Here is a 20,804-nt window from a genome sequence, read left to right on the forward strand (position 1 = left end):
CAGATGTTGGATTCTGATCTCACAGAAATGGAGAGGGTGTTTCCCTGGATTGTCCTCCTACCCAACTGACCACCACCTCTTTTATAGTCCTTCAGGGTCAGTGGATTGAGAGAGACCACTGCACTATCACCAGTGCCTGTGGGGTAGTTGTTCTCCGGCCTGCCCGTGGAGCCCGCTGTACAGTCAATGGCCGGGAGGTCACTGCCTCCTGCCGTCTGACCCAAGGTAGGACCATCTGCAACCCTGTTTATACCAAAAGGAGTGATGAACCAGCTCCAGTCTCATGGGCCCAGAGAACTCAGTGAAGCGGGTTCTAAAAATGGTTCACTCTGACTGGGTACGGTGGCTCACAACTGTAATCCCAGCACTTTGGGAGGCCGAGGCGGTTGGATCACCTGAGGTCAAGAGTACGAGACAAGCCTGACCAACATGGCGAAACCCCATCTCTACTAAAAATACAAAAATTAACAGTTGCAGTGAGCCGAGATCACACCATTGCACTCCAGCTTGGGTGAAAAGAGCAAAACTCTGTCTCAAAAAAAAAAAAAAAGAATCACTCTTAGCCGAGCACGGTGGCTTACACCTGTAATCCCAGAATTTTGGGAAGCTGAGGCAGGTGGATCACCTGAGGTCAGAAGTTCAAGACTAGCCTGATCAACATGGAGAAATGCCATCTCTGCTAAAAATACAAATTAGCTGGGCTTGGTGACACATGCCTGTAATCCCTGCTACTCAGGAGGCTGAGGCAGGAGAATCACTTAAACCCAGGAAGCAGAGGTTGCAGTGAGCTGAGATTGCAACACTGCACCCCAGTCTGGGCAACAAGAGCAAAACTCCATCTCAAAAAAAAAAAAAAAAAGGATCACCCAGCCTTTGCACCCTGAAGTCTGAAGATTTTCTATTCCCATAAGCAAGCCTTAATTCCGAAGTCTTGGAGTGAAGAATAAGTCTATGAAATTTTTACCTGTGTTCATTAGCTCTGTTTCCTTAGGAAAGTTTCTGAGTCTAACTTACTTCATCTGTAAATTGGGGATAATAGTAGGATCATTGTGAGGATTGAGTGAACGTTATAGTTCTTAATAGTGTGCTTGTCACTCAGTAAACATTCATTATTACTATCATTACCACTACCATTATTTATGCAAATTCTGTCTGTCCTTTGAGACTGAACTTAGATTCCTCCTCTTCCATCAAGTGTTTCCTGACTACTCCACCTGGAACTCAACTTCCTTTCCCTTGGAGTACTAGAGTTCTTCCTGTCTAATTTATTAATTCAAGATGTGTGCTGTAAGATACAGAATTAATACATATCTTATCAACTCAGCAAAATTATCAGTTATTGAGGGCATGACTTTGTCTCACAGTACAGTTCCCTACACATAGTATGTACTACAAAATATGAGCTGTTGATTGAATTCTCATTTGTCCCTGTGCCGCAGGAGCCGTCATAACTCTGGGGAAGGCACAGAAGTTCCGATTCAACCACCCAGCAGAGGCCGCCGTCCTGCGGCAGCGAAGGCAGGTTAGCAGGGCTGTGTTTTCTAGGTTATTGCTAGCCTCCCTGTTTGTGATTTTTACAGGAAAAGCAAAGGAGAGGGTAGGTGATGATAGCCTCACTGTGCTTTCTTCTTTGTTCAAGGTTGGAGAGGCTGCTGCTGGTGGTGGCTCCTTGGAATGGCTGGACTTGGATGGAGATCTCACTGCCTCCCGACTGGGTCTCTCTCCTTTGCTTTGGAAGGAAGAGTAAGAAATAGCTGATCATACTGATGTGGAGCCTATTGGGTTTGCTTCTTAATCCGCTACAGCGTGGATTGGAGTGGGGGTGGGGTGTGATTAATGTTGCAGCCAAGGTCTGAATGAACCCTTGTCTGAATCAACTTGGGCAAATCATTTGATGATGCTGAACTAGCTGCTAAGTTTGTAGTTGGCAGGGAAGTGGTCTTGGCCCTCATTCATTTCCTCTTTGGTATTTCAACTTTTTTCATAATTGAAAGAAGTATATTATTTGATGTTCCTATGGCTGCTTTCCTCTCTCCCCAAAATTTAGCTGTGATGTGTTTGTGGATATCTTTGATAAGGATTCTGATCTTACCTCCCTATATATGCCTTTAAGTTCTGGCCTGCTTATGTGGGAGCTCATAGTATATGTCACATAGTGTATGTGAGCTCATAGCTTCTAGAACTTATGGCTTTTTTTTTTTTTGAGTTTTTAAAGATAGTGTGTGACTGAGAATCCTTTCTTTCTCATAACCGAGAAACCAGAATTCTGCATGAGGGGCAGGAACTATAGAAACAATATGAAAATATCTTTGGGTTTTACCCTCTGACACCCACTTTGCCTGCATTGTAACCATGAGATGTTAAGTCAGAGTTGGTTTTTCTTGAGATGGAGTCTTGCTCTGTCTCCTAGGCTGGAGTGCAGTGGGGTGATCTCAGCTCACTGCAGCCTCTGCCTCCTGAGTTTAAGCAATTCTCCTGCCTCAGCCTCCTGAGTATCTGGGATTACAGGTGCCTGCCAGCATGCCTGGCTAATTTTTGTATTTTTAGTAGAGATGGGGTTTTATCATGTTGGTCAGGCTGGTCTCGAACTCCTGACCTCATGATCTGTCCGCCTCGGCCTCCCAAAATGCTGGGATTACAGGCTTGAGTCACCACGCCTGGACAAGTCAGAATTTTATGTGATTGATGGCAACTACTTTTCTACTTCATACTTCATCCATTTCTGCATAAAACACCCTCCCCATATCTAGATGCCTTGCAGGTTTGGTACTGGGAGTCCTTCTATTCCTGTATGTCAAAGTGACCTCTGCCTTAGAGATTTCCTTTAGAAAACTTCAGCAGGGAAATTGGTGCCTGTGACATCACTGAGGCTTGAGCACAGGGTCTCAGTAGAGTTATGATGGTCCATGGTTTCTTCAGAAGGATCTACCTGTTCTTTCCTCAGGCCAGCAGCATTCGATGGCAGATGAAGATAGTTTTATGTCTGAGCTGGGCAGTGATGAGTGTTGGATATAGGAGCAAAAGTGCTCTGATTCAGGAAGCATGAACAGCATACAAGTCCTCATAGGAGAGTTGCTCAGTGAAGGATGTTACAAAAGAAATTTAGTGAAGGATGATCCTAGTGTTGAGTAACTGAGAGCTCTATGGGATGGAGAGTAAGGTAGAAGAGGTGACACAAGGTGGACTCAGGACTGAGGCTAGAGCTTTTGCTTTGTCAGAGCGATTTTACTTTTTTGTAGTGAAGTCATGAAAGTAGCTCCTGTTTTAGGTAAGGTTTGTTTGGGAAGACTCATTGAAGATCTGTTGTTCCGAGAGTTAAGAGATTTACAGAAAACAGCACTGTAACTTAAATAGGTGAGAATGGAGACGATGCATTGCAGCAGACAAAACTGGTTCACATCCTGGCTATATTACAGAAAAGCTATGTGACCTTAGGCAAGTCACTGAACCTCTGAGCCTATTTCCCTACCTCTAAAAAGACGATACTGTCATCTCTTTCCTAAGGATTCTTATGATAAACATCGAAAAAGTGAGTATATATGCACGGTGCTGACACACCCCACAACCCCTATTGCTGCCAGTAAGGCTGCCTCCCTTCCTGTTTCCTGTCCCCCTGTCTCAACCCAGCTGACCTATTCACCCCAGAGTATATCATGATGTTGTGGTCTTCTCTTGCCTTTTAAAAGTGTTCTATAGCTCTCTAGCCCCACGGGCACCGACATGACCTTTCAGACATGCAAGAATGTGTCCTTTCATTCACAGAAGAAGGAATTTCAGAATCAAGGCCTCTCCCACCCACTGCCTCCACTCTTGAGCACCAGCTGTAGGAGTCTGTAGGCTGGGCTGGTCCTGCCCAACTGCCATAGCCAGCATCTGTGCCAGTCCCTGGTGGAGGTGGTGTGGTGTGGTACTCAAGCCTGTGATTGGGCAAAGGGACCAGGGAGAGGAACCTGTATGAATAGAGAAAAATATAAATTGTCAGCTGGGATCCCGGTCTGGATTTGTGGTTGTGTGTCCATGAGAGTCTCTCCCTCTGCTCTTGGATGTGGTTGGCTCCAAAGCCTCCCTTTGTCCTAGGCTTCCTTTCCCTCATTTATCTCTGGAGCAGTGTTCTTGAGGAGCCTGCAAAGCTGGAGCTAGCTCTAGAGCCAGGGGAAATTGCCAGTCTGCCTTCCTTTTCTCCTTGCAGTAGTAATCTGGACCAGAGACGAATTTGTCTTTGAATACCATTGCCGGTGTTCTTGGCATTTTCCCATTTGGAATTTTAGGGGGTTAACCTTAAGTGCCTAGAGCCTGGGAGACACTGTTGCTGCCACTGCCGCCACTGCTGCTTTAGTAAGTAGACACTGCTGCAATTTGCTGCAGAAGCTGCCAGACCCTGAGACTGGGGGAGGGCTGTGAGAGAAGAATGGGGAGGTTGCAGTGGAGTCCTCACAAACAGGTGAGTAGGCAGCAGCTGGGGGATACTGGCGCTACCAGAGATGAAGGGCAGTCACTTGATAAAGACAGAGGTCCCTTGGCTGGCAGATAAATGATGTCTTGCCTTTTGTAATCTACCTAGACTTGTAGCATAAGGTTGCTGTTTTCTTTTTTCACTGGCTTTCTGGTAACTTGACAAAATGTGCTTAGCAGAGGGTCTGTTCTGTCTGATTGTGTAGCCTCTTCAGTGAATGTGCTGCATCTATTGAGATCACAGCAGACATTCTTTCTTTGCAGGTCCTATTGCTATGCAGGAAACAGTATAATAGCTCCCACTTTCTTAGGTGAAGAGTAGAGAGTGCCCCTTCTAGGGAGAAGCAAATTATAAATCTGAAGGTTGAGGAGGAAGCCAGCCGAGGAAACTGAGTAATCTCAGGGAATTCAGATAAAGATCTTCTCTCAGCCTCTTGCATCTGGTGGTCTATGGATCTTAGCTGGGTTTGTCTAGGACCCTTTGGCTCATGTTTGTAATTCAGCCATTTCTAGAGTCAGACAGAAATAGGAACAGTAATACAAGCATGATACATAGATGTATGTTTCCTGTTAACTGCTTTTTCTGTTTGGCATTAACAGGTTTTCTATTCCAGTTGCTATCCTGAGCCTCTGTGTAACAGAGTACTCTTCTTCTTTCAGTATGCTCCACTGTGTATATTTGGCGTTTTGCCTACAGTAATCAGTGCCAGTCTTCTCCTGAGTGCACCCCACTCAGGTGTCTGCATCTGTCCTACTCCTTGGACCAGTTGCAGGTTGAATGACTTCATAGACTCCTTCTCTGGGAAGAGACTGTGGCTGTGTCATCTCCCACTTGCATTTGCCTGGGGTATTCTACCTATCCATCTTTCACTGTCCTCCAAAGGCTGTGTTACGAAATCTTAATTTTTTCCAAGGCAGGGGCGGCAAACTTTTTTTGTAAAAGGCCAGATAGTATTTTAGGCTTTGTGGGCCATATGGTCTGTGCTGCAACTACTCAGTTTTTCCTGGGTGGTACAAAATCAGTCCTAGAGAGTACATAAATAAATGGATGTGGTTGCATTCTAATAAAACTTTATTAATAAAAACAGGCAGCAGACCAAATTTGGACTCAGGCTTTCATTTGTGGACCTCTTCTGTGATACCCATGTGATTTCATTTTGCTCTACAAAGTGGTAGATCTCTTAAAAAGAGTATTTCCCTTACAGCATACTGGTCGTACTGCCTAAGATATGGTTCCACCATCAAACCAATAAGCCAGCTTCTCCATGCTTCGAAGTCATGACATCCTGGGTTGTAGGGAAGGCTGGATAAAGCAGGCTTGATTCTGACCTTTTTTAGCCTCTGGCAGAATCTGACTTTTCCCAGCTAGTCCCATCCTGTGCCCATCCTAGAGTGCCAATACAGTTGGCTCCTTTAAAAACCTGAAAGACAGGGATGAAGATACCCTGCAGAAAAAAGCATTTGAGGTCTTTACATAACCACAAGGAAAGGTCAGCAAGTAGGTAGAAGCTGTCAGTTTTCAGAGTAAGCTTCTGAGTCATCTATGGTTGTATAGGAACTTGGTTCCAGAGGCATGACTAAAATCTAGAATTTTTTAGGCCAGGCACGGTGGTTCATGCCTGTAGTCCTAGGACTTTGGGAGGCTGAGGTGGGCAGATTACTTGAGGTCAGGAGTTCGAGATCAGCCTGACCAACATGGTGAAACCCCATCTCTACTAAAAATACAAGAATTAGCCAGGACTGGTGGCACACATCTGCAATCCCAGCTACTTGGGAGGCTGAGGCAGGAGAATTGCTTGAACCTGGGAGGCAAAGGTTGCAGTGAGCCAAGATCATGCCACTGCACTCCAGCCTGGGTGATAGAGTGAGACCCAGACTCAAAAAAAAAAAAATTAATCTAGAATTTTTTGTAAGCTGTTTATTATGGAAAATTTCAAATACAACACAAATTATCAGCTCATAGCTAATCTTAGTTCATTTATATCCCTCATTTCCTCTCTTTGGATCTAGACAAATTAGTGACATATTTCACCAATAAATGCTCATTGTATATCTCTGAAAGGTGTGGTAGAGTCTAAAACTCTCGAATCCTATTCCAGGGCTCATTCACTGAAAACATCTCTCAAGGGGAGACCAGCTCTCTTTTGGGTCACACACACAGGTGTGGTTTGTGTATAAATTATCAGCTGCCTTTTGCTACCAGATCATAGAGGACTTCTGTTTCAGGGAATGGAGATGCTGAATATGTTTTATGCCCACAGTGTTTCTGGAGCTTTTGCTTTACTATTTCCAACATATTTTTACCAGACACCTTTTTATTCTTTTTTAAAGGACAAAACTTCTGAGTTTAGCTAAAATGTTTCTGTGTCTTCTTAAAAAGAACAACTTTCCTGGTGATTTTCCTTAACTAAAATGAATGTGTGTTTCTGCTAAAGGCACAACTCTAAGAATATGCCAGTTTAATGACCATTCTCCTCTCCTGCACTGTGACATCATGAGCTGCCTGTGACACCATTCCTATTTGTCCAAGGTTGCTAGAAATCCAAAGTCCTCTTTACCCTGTTGAATTCAGGGGCTTTCTTGGAAGGCCTTACACTGCCATCAGTTTGTCCTGAGCTTGGTTTGCATTTCCCCTTGGGTAACCTCTGCTGCTTCTGTGACAGGAGAGTACTTGAAGAACAGTGTGACGAGGACCATCAGCCACCAAGGGATGGAGAGACATCCCGCAGTGCCCAAATTCAGCAGCAGCAGAGCTATGTGGAAGATTTGAGGCAACAAATCCTAGCAGAAGAGATTAAAGCTGAGAGGGAACTGGAACTTGACCAAGCTTGCATTAGCCAGCAGATTAAAAAAAGTAGGTGTCCACCACTTAAGGTGTCTGCCTCACCTCCTTATTCTTTCATTTTCATGCTTCCTTATCCTTCTGTATTCTCTCTTTTGTTTTCTTTGTGATATGACGGAATCTTTGGTATTAGGTGTTCTTTTTTCTTTTAGACACCAGAGGCTCTTATAAGAAAAGGGCTGGAAGCAAGAATTAGGCAGCTAATTTCCTTATTGTCCTCAGAATTATGGGCCTTCTACTTAACACTCCTCATTTGCTCATGTGTCCATACCCTACTGCCTGCCCTAGCATGTGCCCACTGTTGTGCTGAGGCCTGAGGGTCTTCATTCTTTTACCTTGTGATAAGGGGGTCCTGTAGTTCTGCAGCCCTCATCCTGCCATATCACCTTGGCCAGCTCTTTCACTCCACACAGGTCCAGCCATGGCTGGAGGTGTCTGAGTCCAGGGAGCCACAAGCAGGGAGGGAGATGCTCAACTTCTCTCTGGATGTTTTTGGTTCCCAGACCAGCAGTGTCTGCTCAGAGAAGAGACCTGGCTGGCCAGCTTGCAGCAGCAGCAGCAAGAAGACCATGTAGCAGAGAAAGAAGTTGAGGGATCTGTGGCGCTTGATGCTTGGCTTCAGACAGATCATGAGATTCAGCCATCCCCATTTGTCCAAAGTCAGAAAAGGGTGGTGCAACTGCAGCTCCTGCGGAGACACACTCTTCGGGCAGCAGAGCAGAATGTCCGGCGAAAAAAGGTCTCATTCCAGCTAGAGAGAATCATCAAAAAGCAGAGGCTGCTGGAGGCCCAGAAGAGACTGGAGCAGCTCACGACATTGTGCTGGCTCCAGGATGACAGCACCCAGGACTATGATGCCATAGTCCCAGAGCCTCGATGTAGAAGCAGATCGTCAAGTTGCAGTTCTTTGAGCCCCGAAAGGCTCTGCAGCAAGCACGTGCCCCAGCTACAGAGGTACAGCCAGTAGTTGTCACCTGGAAGCACTTGTTTAAAGTTTACAGCCTTGTTGTCTAGGTAGTGTTCTGTTCTTCCCAGTGCCTCATTTCCTCAGTCTGTAAAATGGAAGGATGTGTATAGTCCTGTCTTCCTCATGACTTTTTCTCCCTTCTGGCCACTCTTCTTTCTGTATACATAGTTTTAGATTGAGGCCTTTCCCATCTTCCTTACCTCCGGAGTATCAATTCTTGCTTCTTTGGTAATATCTTAGGAGCAAGGCTCTCAGCCTCATTTTTCATCTGTTCCTTAGACCTGGACTATCCACATACATTTCCTTGTATGTCCCACCTAAATCTTGTCATACCTCTAACCAGACTTTTTGACTCCTACACCACCTCCCTCTGTCTCCCTCCCCGACCCACCTGGCACATGAAATGAGCTTTCTGATCCCACCTCCCGCTTGGTGAGTAAGCTGTATTTTGACTCCCAGGTTCAAGTTGAGATCTTCCTTGTTTCTTTTCTCCATTACTCCGTATATCAAGGCAGGGCTGTATTATCTCCCAGACTCTTTGGAGCAAGGGTTTATATATCTTATACTTCTTTAAATCCTCAGGACCTAGCACAGGTTCTTGTCCATAGGAGGTTCACAATTAATGTCTCTTGGTGTTACGTTTGCTCACCTCTCTGGTCTTCAAAGTACCAGGTGGGCTTTTAAAAATATCTTATTATGAAAAAAATTAAACATATGCCAAGTTGGAAGAGCAGCATATGTATCACTGATACTATTCAGCAGTTATTAAGCTTTACACACTTGCCTACATTCCCATTTTCTGAATTATTTTAAGGCAACTTCTAGACACCATGTCATTTTAGTTCTACATTTCTAAGTATACACTTCTAAAAAAAATGGACTTTTCTTGTAACCACAATGTTGTTATGACAGCTGCCAAAATTAAGATTAATTATTTGCTGTATTCTAAAACCTAGGTCGTATTCAAATTTCTCTGCTTGCCTAAAACTATTTACAGTTGGTTTTTCTTTATTCTCTAACATGGTTCAGCATTGAAACAGTTCGTTTTTCAAATCAAGATCCAAGTAGAATTTATATACTGCATGTATTTGTTGTTTTTTATGTTTCTTTTAATCATTCTTTTTGTTTGATTTTTAATCATTATTTTTATTTCTTTATATTATTGATAATTACAATTCTGTAGAATGTATATCACTTTATAGATGTATCTTTTGGTTCTGCATAATACCATTTAAATTGTTTCTCTATTCCTCATATTGCCTGTTAATAGGAAGTTTTCCCTAAAAGTGTGATTAGCTTCAGTTCAGTTTTTTAATAAGATGAAGAAATTGAGGAACAGAGTGGGCCTGGAGCCTCTTGGAGAGTAGTCCACAGTTTCCTTTTATACCTAGAGAGCTTTTCTCTGGCTCTGAAGTCTGTAGGAAACAGTGACGTTGGCCTGGTATTTAACCTCCTTCTGTCCACAGGAAGTAGTACCTCTTATGTCTTCTGAGACAACTTTCCTTGCCTTCACAGCATTTTCCTGAGTTGGGATCCCTCCACCACGTTACCACCTATGCCTGACCCTACTCACCAAACATCAGAGAAAACATCATCAGAAGAGCATTTGCCGCAGGCTGCTTCCTACCCTCCAAGGGCAGGGCATCTCCACAAGAACGGCCTGCATTCCTTAGGCCATGGGCAGCACTACACAGCTAGAGCAGCCAAGGCCAGGAAGGGAGCCTCAGCTCCAGACACTTGCCTCACCATGAGTTCCAAGTCTCTTGGCATCCAGGAAATGCGGAGAGTGGGTAAGCAGCCCTGTCAGATGATGAGCCAGGGCTTAGTATCTCTGAGGCAATCAGCTAACGAGCTAAAGCCAAGGGATGAACCAAAGATTCTCACCTCTACCACCCAGACCAGAAGGGCAAAGGGACTAGCAGACCCTAGACACACACAAGCTGGGTGGCAAAAAGAAGGGAATCTTGGGACCCACAAGTCTGCTATGGGAGCCAGTTGCAGTTCCCCGTATCCTCATGGACCCAAGACAACTGCTGGCTGTGGAAAGGCAGTCAAGACTTTTCGGATGGAATACAAACCACCTTCTCCTAGCAGGGCATTAAAAAGGCATCAGAGGGTTCTGGCAGCTAGGGTCAGAGATATTACCAAAAAGTCCTCTCACTTACCTCTTGGCAGTCCTTTGAAGATACAACAAAATGCAAGGGACCCAGACACCATGGCCCCACTCACAGATTTCAGCCCAGTAGAGGATCATTCAAGAGAAAAAGACAGTGATTTATCTGACACAGATAGCAGCTACTCAGTAGATTCTCTCTCGTGTGTCTTCGCCAAAGCCCTGATAGAGCCACTAAAGCCAGAGGACCCTCAGGGGAGGAAGTGGGATTTCCCAGAGCCAGAGAACTCTGAAAGTGACGACAGCCAAATATCTGAGGACTCATTGGCTGAGAAGAGTACCAAAAGCTCGAAAGACAGGCTATGGGGCAATCATCCCACTAATAGCCATGGCCACCCTAGGATCAGAACCAGAGCTTTTGTGAGGGACTTCACTGCCCCATCAGAAAGTGACCTACTTGCCCAAACTCACAAGAGCTTTTCCTTGGATAGCCTGATTGATGCTGAGGAAGAACTGGTGGAAGATCATCAAGAAGAAGCTTTCCCTGGTTCAGCTGATGAGATACCCACAGAGACTTTTTGGCACCTGGATAACTCCAATCTGCCTCTGATGGACCAAGAGGCAATATGCAGGTGTGGTCCCATCAACTACAGAACAGGAGCCAGGCTGGATGCTGTCCTGCCAATGAGCAGTTCATTTTACCTTGATCCCCAGTTCCAACCCCATCATGAGCAGGCTGAGTCACAGGTAGAGCCAAGCTACCCTGAACAAGCCGACTATCTCCAAGGCATACGTCTTTCAAGAGAGAGCCCACTGATGTCCATGGATTCCTGGTTTTCCTGTGACTCTAAGATCAACCCCAGCAGCCCCCCAGGAATAGTGGGTTCTTTATGTCCAAGTCCCGATGTGCAGGAATTTCAGCCCTGTGATGGAGAGCGGCCTGGATACTGGCTAAATACTGAGGAACTAAAGCTATCAGGTGCAGAAACAGTTCCACCAGATAGCTCCAAACTGCACCAAGGCAGTACTGAGCTGCTTTGCAGTGCAAGAGATGAGCATAGAACCTCTGCTTCTGACAAATCCAGGCTATCTCTCTGGGGAGTTCAAAGGCTTGTTCAACCAGGAGCTGATGGCACCTTTCAGGGCAGAGGTATCCCTGACATGACCCAGCAGGGCAGGTCTGAAGCATCCCACAGTTCTAGTGTATCAAATGTGCTGGCTGCCTCTGCCACCACATTGACTCATGTAGGCAGCACCCATGAAAGGGATTGGTCTGCCCTTCAGCAAAAGTACCTCCTTGAACTCTCTCATCCTGTTTTGGAGGCTGTAGGAGAGCCCAGGCCAGCTTTCCCCTACCTTGAAGAAGACTCCAGTTCCCTGGCCCAAGCTCCTAGCAAAGGAGGAGATATTCTATTTTCAGTTGGCCCTAGGGTATCTAGCAATCTGGATCTCAACAACTTTCCACTCCATCTGTCCAGAATCAGGCATTTGAGAGCAGAGAAAGAACAGGACAGTTTAAATGCCAAATTAGAAGGTGTTTCAGATTTCTTTAACACTGGTGAGAAAGTGGTGAGTTATGATGAAACTTATTCGGCAGACTTGGAATCATTGACTGCTTGTGGATCTACAGATGCACAAGTCTTTGCAGCAGAGAACATGATACCAAATTCCATGGCAGAAGCATGTGAAGTCAAGCAGAACAACTTGGAAGAATGCCTTCAGAATTGCAGGAAACCTGGACTGACAACTTCCTCTGATGAGTGTTTTTTCCAGAAGAATGCTTGTCACAGTAATGTCACTACAGCCACCAAAGCAGACCATTGGCCTCAAGGCTGGGCTCCTCTCAGGAAAAATAGTGCAGTCCAGCCAAGGCAATTAAGTTCCAACAGCCACTACCCACTAGAGGAAGAGAAGATAGATTGCCAGGAGAGCTCTGAGGAAGTAGTTAGAAGACACGTCTTTGCCTTTCCTTCAGGTCCAGAGCTATACCTTCACTCTGCTCCCTGGAATCCATTCTCACCTTCCCTGCAGCCCCCTCCCTTGGAAACGTTCTATGTGACCAAAAGCAGGGATGCCCTGACAGAAACTGCCTTAGAGATTCCAACTTGCAGAGAAGTAAGGGTACCTTCCCCACCTCCCAGGGAAGCCTGGGGCTTTGGTCACAACCACCAAGTTCTCCAAAATGCTTATTTGAAAGATAATTTGCCAGTGCTGTTACAAAACCAGAATTCTAAGATTGCCTCATCTCAGCAGGTCACAGCTGAGATGAATACCAGGGAAGTCATCAGAGAATCAGGTAAATGCCCTGGAAATATTATAGAAGAAAGCTGTAATTCAGTTTATTCTTCTGTTACCCAGAACAGACATTTTTTCTCTTCTACCAGCACAAAAGTATGTGAATTTGAAAATCAAGTTGGAATTTTAAGTAAAAAACACAGTTTTCCATCACTTGAGGGAGAAGAGGCCACTGCTCAGTCCTGTTGCAGTGCTTCCTCAGACAGCACTGTGTCTGGGAAGCCTCTCGCCCTCTTTTGTGAATCTGAGGCAGGCAACGAAGAAGAGCTGGATCCAAATACAGTTCTGAGGCAGACCATCAGTGTAGGCCTTGAGAAAGACATGCCAGGGGAAAGTACTGTTTCTTTGAAGTCCAGATCAGTATATCATAGAGTAAGCAGCCCAGTGATGGTGGCCCAGGATGAGAGTCCAACCCCTAAGTGGAAAGGGAAAAATGAAACTAGGCTTTTTGGAAAAGCTCTTCATCCCAAAGATAGCTCAGAAGAGGTTAAACTTCCAGGTACAAAGCCTGCATATGAAAGGTTCCGGTTAGTTACACGCCTTCAGGAAAGAAACTCCAGTGAATGCAAGGGCCCTGGAAAGTCACAAGAAATGTTAAATCCCAAAGGAGAACCTTCTGGAAAGAAACAGAATAAAAGAGTTAATAATACTGATGAAATGGCTAGGCTAATTAGGAGTGTAATGCAGTTGGAAAATGGCATCTTAGAAATTGAATCCAAGCAGAGTAAGCAGGTTCATGCTTCCCATGCACCAGGTGTCAATAAGGAGTTTGTGTTCCAGGACCAGAAGGAGCAGGAGAAGACTGACCATGCCCTTAGGCCAGACAGCTCTGGAAATGCTTTGCCCTCTAAGGATCAGCTTTTTTCTCCAAGACAGACGGTTGATACTGTCATTAGGGATAGTGAAGCTGGAGAGATGGAGATTAACAACGCTGGGAACCATCCCCTGGTCCAGAAAACCACTGTAAACCCCCTCAGGTCAAGGAAAGGCGTACAAGAGAATGAATCTGTGAGAGAGCACACCCACCCAGCTGGATCAGACAGATCCTCCAGGGACATTTGTGCTTCTTTAGGGACACACACAACTTTCAGAGAGTTCACCAACACTTTTCTCCACCCGCAGAGAATTAAAGCATTGGCTAGAGCTCTACCATTGCAGCCCAGGCTGGGAAGGTCCTCTGAGAATGATGGGCAATTGGTAAAAGCATCAGCAAGCCTCAGAGGGCAGCCTTGGGGCTTAGGAAGTCTTGAGGAATTGGAGACTGTGAAAGGTTTTCAGGAAAGCCAAACTGCTGAGCATATAAGTAGTTCCAATCAAGATTGGGCCCCAAGAGACCCTGGAAACTGCTCTGTAGTCAGTGGACATGCTCAATCAGAGTGGGTACTTAGCAGCGCCTTGCTGGAGGAGGCCGGTCCCCAGGTGCTTGGGTGCCAACCCGTAGGCAACCAAGAGGAACCAAAAGCTCAAGGAAAAGTTGAAGAAATGCCTATGCAAAGGGGAGGCAGCCTACAGGAAGAAAATAAAGTGACTCAGAAACTTCCTACTCTCAGCCAGCTTTGTAGGGATACATTTTTCAGCCACGAAACTGTCAGCCCATTACCAAGCCAGACAGAATGCTCTACAGCTCCTTCTCACCAAGACCTGAGTAATACCTTGCCCTTAAATTCTCCAAGGCTGCCAAGAAGCTGTCTTCATGCATCTGATGCTCTAGGCATCTCTTCACTTGACTGTGTGCTGGATCTCACAATGTCGAAAACTCACAATAGTCCCTTGGTAACTGGAGTAGAGCATCCAGACCAGAGTGCAGAGACCAAAAGCCACAGCCCTGAGGGAAATGTTAGAGGGGGTTCCTCTGAGGCACGCACTGCCTGGTGTGGGTCTGTGAGATCCATGGCTGTGGTTTCTCATAGTCAATCTGGTATACCAGAGAGCATTCCTCTGGGGACAGAGGACAGGATTTCAGCAAGCAGCAGCCCCCAAGACCAAGGAAGGGACCTCAGAATCACCTTGATAGGTTTCAGTACCAGTGAAGATTTTGCTTCTGAAGCCAAGGTGGCTGTACAAAAAGAAATAGGAGTCAGTTCACTGAACAAGGTCTCTAGACAGCCTGAAAAGAGGGTCAGCTTCTCTTTGGAAGAGGATAATGACCAAGGCAGCGAGCCAAGGCAGGAGGAAGAGAAGGAGACTGAAGACCTCAGACTAACCAGCAGTGTTTTCTTAGCATCTGTTTCCCTGCCGAGGATGCCCAATCCAGAGCCTAGGCTGTTGGAGCCCTTTGATCATGCATCCATGTGCCTGGCCATCTTGGAGGAGATCAGACAGGCAAAGGCCCAGAGAAAGCAGCTTGATGACTCTGTAGCCAGGGGCACAGTCCTTTCTTACTGTGAAACTTTACTAGAACCTGAATGTTCTTCAAGCATTGCTGGCAGGCCTCAGTGTAAACAAATAGACCAGTCATCATCAGACCGGACCAGGAATGAAGTTGAAGCACCGGGATTTCATGTGACATCTCTGTCTGCTGAACAAGGACATCTGTCAACTGATGAGAGGAAAGACCAGGGCACATCTCTGTTTGTAGACAGCTTTCAACCTCTACCCAATACTGGAACTGACAGAGAGCCATGGCATCCTGTGCAGGCTTTCTCCCATGCTGCCTCTGCTCTAGACAAAAAACATTGTACCGGAGAACTGAGGCAGTTCGCGGGAGCTGGTGAACAGTTTTTACGTCACTCTAGTTCTGAAAACATAGAGAAAAAGAAAGATGCAACCAGAACACTTCCCTCTGCTGATCCTTTGGCCCCAGACAGTCTTTATTTAGCACCTGTGGAGGGAGTCAGGAGGGTAGTGTCAAAAATGGTAGTGGCTGCCTTATCTTCTCAGGCCCCTTGTGATGATCCTAGAGTAACTCTGCATGAGCTAAGTCAGTCAGTTCCACAGGAGACTGCAGAGGGCACTGGCAGTCAGGACAGCAGCCCAGAGCATCAGGAACCGAGAACTCTATACACCACATATGGAGAAGTTTCAAATAATTTGTTAATGACTACACAGGGAGAAAAAACAGCCCATTTTGAAAGTCAGTCTGTGATCTGTGATGTTCAGAAGTCTACAAGTCCCTCAGGGCCTAGGCAAGACCATCTCCAATGCCCTGAGGCTTCCACTGGCTTTGAAGAAGGGAGGGCAAGTCCCAAACAAGATACTCTTCTGCCTGGAGCTCTGGCAAGGCTTGAACTGGAAGCTCCCATACAGCAGTGTGTGAAGTGGAAGGAGAGTGTTGGGTCTGGGTTGACAGAAGTCTGCAGGACTGGCAGCAAACATTCCAGGCCGACTCCACTGCCAGATCAAAGATCTAGCCCAAGTCCTGAGGGAATTGGGGAGGGAGTCCCATGCAGATACCCAAGAGAAGCTTTAGATTGCCCAGTCTTCTCAAGGAACACCGAAGGCAGCAGGACTCTCAGCCCATCTAGAGGAGAAGAGAGCAGAACTCTTCCTTGCCAACAGCCATCCAGTTCTCAGCCAGTTACTACTCATGCTGATTCCTCCCATTTTTCTACTTTACTGTGTTATAGAGGTGGAGACCTGGGGAAGGAGCTTTTCAAGGTTGCCCCACATTCTGTCCACCCACCCTGTGTAGCACCTTCCAGGGCCTTTGAAATGGATGAGAGAAGAGAGTTCTCTTCTAGAGGACCTGACGTGCACATGACACATGGCCTTGAGCCCAAAGATGTTAACAGGGAATTTAGGCCAACAGAGAGCAACACTTGTGAGCCTTCTACTGTGGCTGCTGTCCTATCTCGAGCTCAAGGCTGCAGCTCCCCTTCTGCCTCTGATGTGAGGATACGTTCCTTCAGCCACTCAGCTACTGATGGAAGCTTAGGGCTAATAGGGGTTCCTGAGAAAAATGTTGCTGAGAAGCAAGCAAGCACAGAACTGGAGACTGCCTCTTTCACTGCTGGCATGCACTCTGAGCCACTGAGGCAGTTTAGGGACAGCTCTCTAGATGGCCAGAATGCACAGGTGTCTCAAACCAATCCAGAACCACCTGCAACAACTCAGGGACCACACACCCTGGATTTAAGTGAAGGGTCTGCTGAGAGTGAGTTGGTGGCAGAGCCACAGCATGGATGTTTAGAAAATACCACTAGATGTCTTTTAGAAAAGCCACAATTTCCCACTGAGTCAAGGGATAACAATTGCATGGATTTCCAAACCAAGTTTGTAGTAAAGTTAAAACATACCTGCAGCCCCCAGGATAACAGTCCCTGGGAGAAAGAAGAGCAGCAGAGAGACCAGGCTTCAGGTGGTGGTGAAGGCTTCGCCCAGGGTGTGAATCCCCCTCCTTCTGATAAAGGTGGCTCAGCTGGCTGTCAGATTTTAGATGCTGGGAGAAAGGAGGTGGCTGTGGCCAAGCCCCTTATGTCCAAGATTTTATCAGAGGGTTTCAAAGACCCAGCCACTGTGCTTTTGAGGCAAAATGAAACGCCACAGCCTGTTGCTCAGAGGCCTGGCCACCTCTGTACTGGCAGGGAGCAGCCAGCCCCCAACCACAGGTGCTCACTTCCTGTGATTGCAGTCTTCTCTGGCCCCAAACACTCCAAGTCCTCCCCCACACCACAGTTCTCAGTTGTCAGCTCTTCTCGTTCTCTTCAGGAGCTGAACTTGAGTGTGGAGCCTCCTTCCCCTACAGACGAGGATACACAGGGGCCTAACAGATTGTGGAACTCACATCTCAAGGGCTGTTCCTCAGGAAAGTCAGTGTCAAGAACATCTCTGCAGGCCGAGGACTGCAATCAGAAAGGCTCATCTCACTTGGATGATGACACTGCAGATCACAGGCCCCCGAAGCCTGTCACCCCTCCTTATCCAATGCCTTCCTCTCTCTCATGCATGTCAACTCCTGATTTCATGACCGGCTGGTTGTCTGGTACTTTGGAACAGGCCCAACAGGGAAAGCCAGAAAAACTGGGTGTACAGGTTAGGCCCGAAAATTGGTGCTCTCAGATGGACAAAGGAAAGTTGCACTTTGGCTCCAGTGACATCAATCCCTATTCCCTGTCCCGGTGTCCAGAAGAGCCTGTGCGTATCAGCTGGAAGCCATGTGTGTTTGGCAGTGCAGTCGATGTTTCCTGCAGCCAGAAGCCCCAGGGCCTGACACCATCAAATGTGGTCCGGTGTTCCAGCATGGACAATGGCCTAGAAGACCAGAACTCCCCCTTCCACTCCCACCTCAGCACTTACGCCAATACTCAGGACCTGTCAAGCACCCACAGCAGCACTGAGAATGCCCAAGGTTCAAATGAGGCCTGTGAAATTTTCTCAGGGACTTCTTCAACTGCCCTAGGAAACCCCCACATCCTGACTAGCCCTGAAGGAGTAGCCCCCACTTCGGTTCATGACAGAAGACCCCAGTTCAGGAGCCCTTCTAGTGAAGTAGACTGTCTGAGGAGTAAGCCCCCTGTGGCTGAAGGGGGTGCTGCAGGTCCAGTGGATGAGATTATGCTGCTGTATCCATCAGAGGCAGGCTGCCCTGTGGGACAGACCAGGACAAACACATTCAAACAGGGCACACAGACCCTCAGCAGCAGGTGTCACTGGAGCAGCAGTGACATCTCCTTTGCTCAGCCTGAAGCCAGCACGGTGTCAGCCTCTGATCTGGCCTCATGGGCCAGCATGCACAATCTGTCTCTCCACCTCTCACAGCTCCTGCACAGTACCTCGGAGCTTCTAGGGAGTCTCTCCCAGCCAGGTGTGGCCAGAAGGGAGCAGAACACCAACAGGGACATCCTAGATGAAGCCCCAAAGGCCCATATGATGGATGGCTCTACTCAGACCACCGTGGATGAGGGCAGCCAGACTGACCTCACCTCACCCTCCCTGTGCCTCCAGGCTTCAGTGGCCAAACTTCAGGAAGTCAATGTGATCCTTGCAGAGCTGGGCTCAGATATCTCAACCATGTCTCAAGAAAAGGGAGATGTGCCAGGGGTACCTCAGAAGAGAGAGGCAGAGGAAACAGCATGGAAAATGGCACAGCCCCCATACCGTCAGGAAGAAAGCACTCCCTGCAAGCCCCAGAGCCCTCCGATACCCTCATCCCACTTGAGGTTTCAGAAAGCCTCCCCTGGACAGCATCTTCCTTCTGTGAGCCCCTCCGTTTCTGATGCTTTCCTGCCTCACAGCTCCCAGCCAGAGGAATCTCCTTGCATAGCTGTCAGCAGTCCCAGTCCCAGCCCCTCTCACTCCCCAGGGCTCTTTCCCAGTACTTCCAAATACCCTAGGCACTCTAGGGTCCAGAAGAAGTTGGGCCCCCCAAGTGCTTTGTTGGTGGACAGGGCCTCCTCCCCAATCCTCACTCTTAGTGCCAGCACCCAAGACCCGGGTCTTCCCCCAGGCTTTTTGACCCTTTCAGCCCCCTCAGTTCACCCTGTTGAAGACCACCAGAAGCTTGACTCCAGCCCACACCCTGTTGGTGCCCCAAGGACTCCAATGGATAATTATTCCCAACCCACTAATGAGTCAGGTGGCTCCCAGAGAGGTAGAAGTTCATTACAAAGGAATGACAGGAGGACCTTCCTTGAGTTGGGCTCCCCGAACAGCCCACAACAGAGTCCAAAATTCCAAGTTAATTTCTTAGGGCAGCCCCCTCAGCAGCTTCAGCCCAGGACCGCTATCGGGGTCCAAAGCCGACTGCTGCCACCACCACTGAGGCAGAGGAGCCAGATGCTGGCCGATAGCTTTGTGCCTGAGGAGGTAGCTTCCCCAGAGCATGGCCCACTGATCGGTAGGGAGCCAAGTCAGTGGTGGAGCATGACAGAAAACGGAGGTGAGGGTTCAACATCGCCAGTGGAACTGCAGTGCACTCTGGACCTTTCCTCTTCATGGAGAGGCTTCCAGCACCTCAGTCCCTGCCCTGTCTCTGAGTTTACTGCAGGGCTCCAAGATTCTGCTTTGGGTCTGCCTCAGTCCTGCCAACCTGAGGGGCTGCTGTGCCACAATTGCCAGATGTGCATGGCCCCTGAGCCCCAGCACCACAGTCTGAGGGACCTCCCAGTGCATAACAAATTTAGTAACTGGTATGGGGTTCAGAAGGGCTCTCCTGGGAGGTTGGACTTGACTGAAGAGCTGGGGGCCAGCTGTGATCTCAGCTCTGAAAAGCAGGAACAGAGCCCCCCACAACCTCCTAATGACCACAGCCAGGATCCTGAGTGGTCCCAAAGGGAGCAGATCCCCCTGCAAGTTGGGGCCCAGAACATCTCACTCAGCGTGGAACTTACAGAAGCAAAACTGCACCACAGCTTTGGGGAGACAGATGCGCTGCTCCAGGTACTGCAGAGTGGAACAGGGGAGATGCTTGCTACTGATGAACCTGTGATATCCACCTGGAAGGATCTCTATGTGCGGTAAGGGCCCCAGCCTGGGGTCGGGAGGAGAAAGGGTAGGCTGAGAAGAAAGAGCCCAAAAAAGCTAATAGCTTGCTGTTCCCTCTGCCTTTGTACATTTCTGGGATCTTCCAGGGGTCATAGATAGATCTTAAAGCAAAGGGCATTCAGGGTCAGCTTCAGTGAATCATATTTTGCCTCAGGCAAAAAGAAACCATTCAGACCCTCAGGAGAGAGCAGGCTAAGGGACTTCAGAACTTCAGCCAGACTCGAAGCCTTAGCCCCCAGAGACAACTGAGCCTCCTGCCCAACAAAGATCGCCTCATCCGGGATCTTGACTTGCCCAGCAGACGCCGAGAATACTTGCAGCAACTGAGGAAGGATGTTGTGGAGACCACCAGGTAGGGTGGACCCAGAGCCCTGATGGAAGCAGGGTCTGTTGGGGGAGGGGAGTGTGGGAGCAGGAGCTGAAGTTTTAGTATCCTGGAGGGTTCTCTGTACCTGTGGACAAGTGGAGGTGGCTGTGAGAGGCAGGGTAAATGGAAAGAGAACATAGGAGAAAATGGAGTGAGGGAGGGGTGGGCAGACATAAGGCACAGGAAAGGATGGACAGAAGGTTTCTGACAGGCTGTGCAGGTTTGCAGGTCTGGGTCTCAAAGTGGCTTGGTTCTCTCTGTCCAGCAACCTCTCCTGAGGATAAAAAGTCAAACTTTAAAACCCTGTGGGCAAATGGAGGATGGGCCTTTTAAGAAGGTGGTATCA

The 20,804-nt window shown here is 47.6% G+C and overlaps 1 protein-coding gene across 9 annotated transcripts in view; it reads left to right on the forward strand.

Annotated features, from left to right (window-relative positions):
- Window positions 1–20,804, forward strand: part of STARD9 (StAR related lipid transfer domain containing 9) — a 163,899-nt gene that overhangs the window by 110,301 nt on the left and 32,794 nt on the right. For all 9 annotated transcript variants that reach the window (XR_001821027.2, XR_001821028.2, XR_005197954.1 and 6 more), the window contains exons 18-24: window positions 88–225; window positions 1,440–1,522; window positions 1,640–1,741; window positions 7,114–7,306; window positions 7,798–8,248; window positions 9,777–20,063; window positions 20,246–20,443. Coding sequence is in view for 5 of the 9 variants with exons in the window: in XM_017516309.2 (XP_017371798.1) it covers window positions 88–225; window positions 1,440–1,522; window positions 1,640–1,741; window positions 7,114–7,306; window positions 7,798–8,248; window positions 9,777–20,063; window positions 20,246–20,443 (11,452 nt within the window). In the remaining 4 variants the exon portion in view is untranslated. The remainder of the gene's footprint in view (window positions 1–87; window positions 226–1,439; window positions 1,523–1,639; window positions 1,742–7,113; window positions 7,307–7,797; window positions 8,249–9,776; window positions 20,064–20,245; window positions 20,444–20,804) is intronic.

This window comes from Cebus imitator, unplaced genomic scaffold (assembly GCF_001604975.1).
Source record: "Cebus imitator isolate Cc_AM_T3 unplaced genomic scaffold, Cebus_imitator-1.0 Scaffold579, whole genome shotgun sequence".
NCBI lineage: Eukaryota > Metazoa > Chordata > Mammalia > Primates > Cebidae > Cebus > Cebus imitator.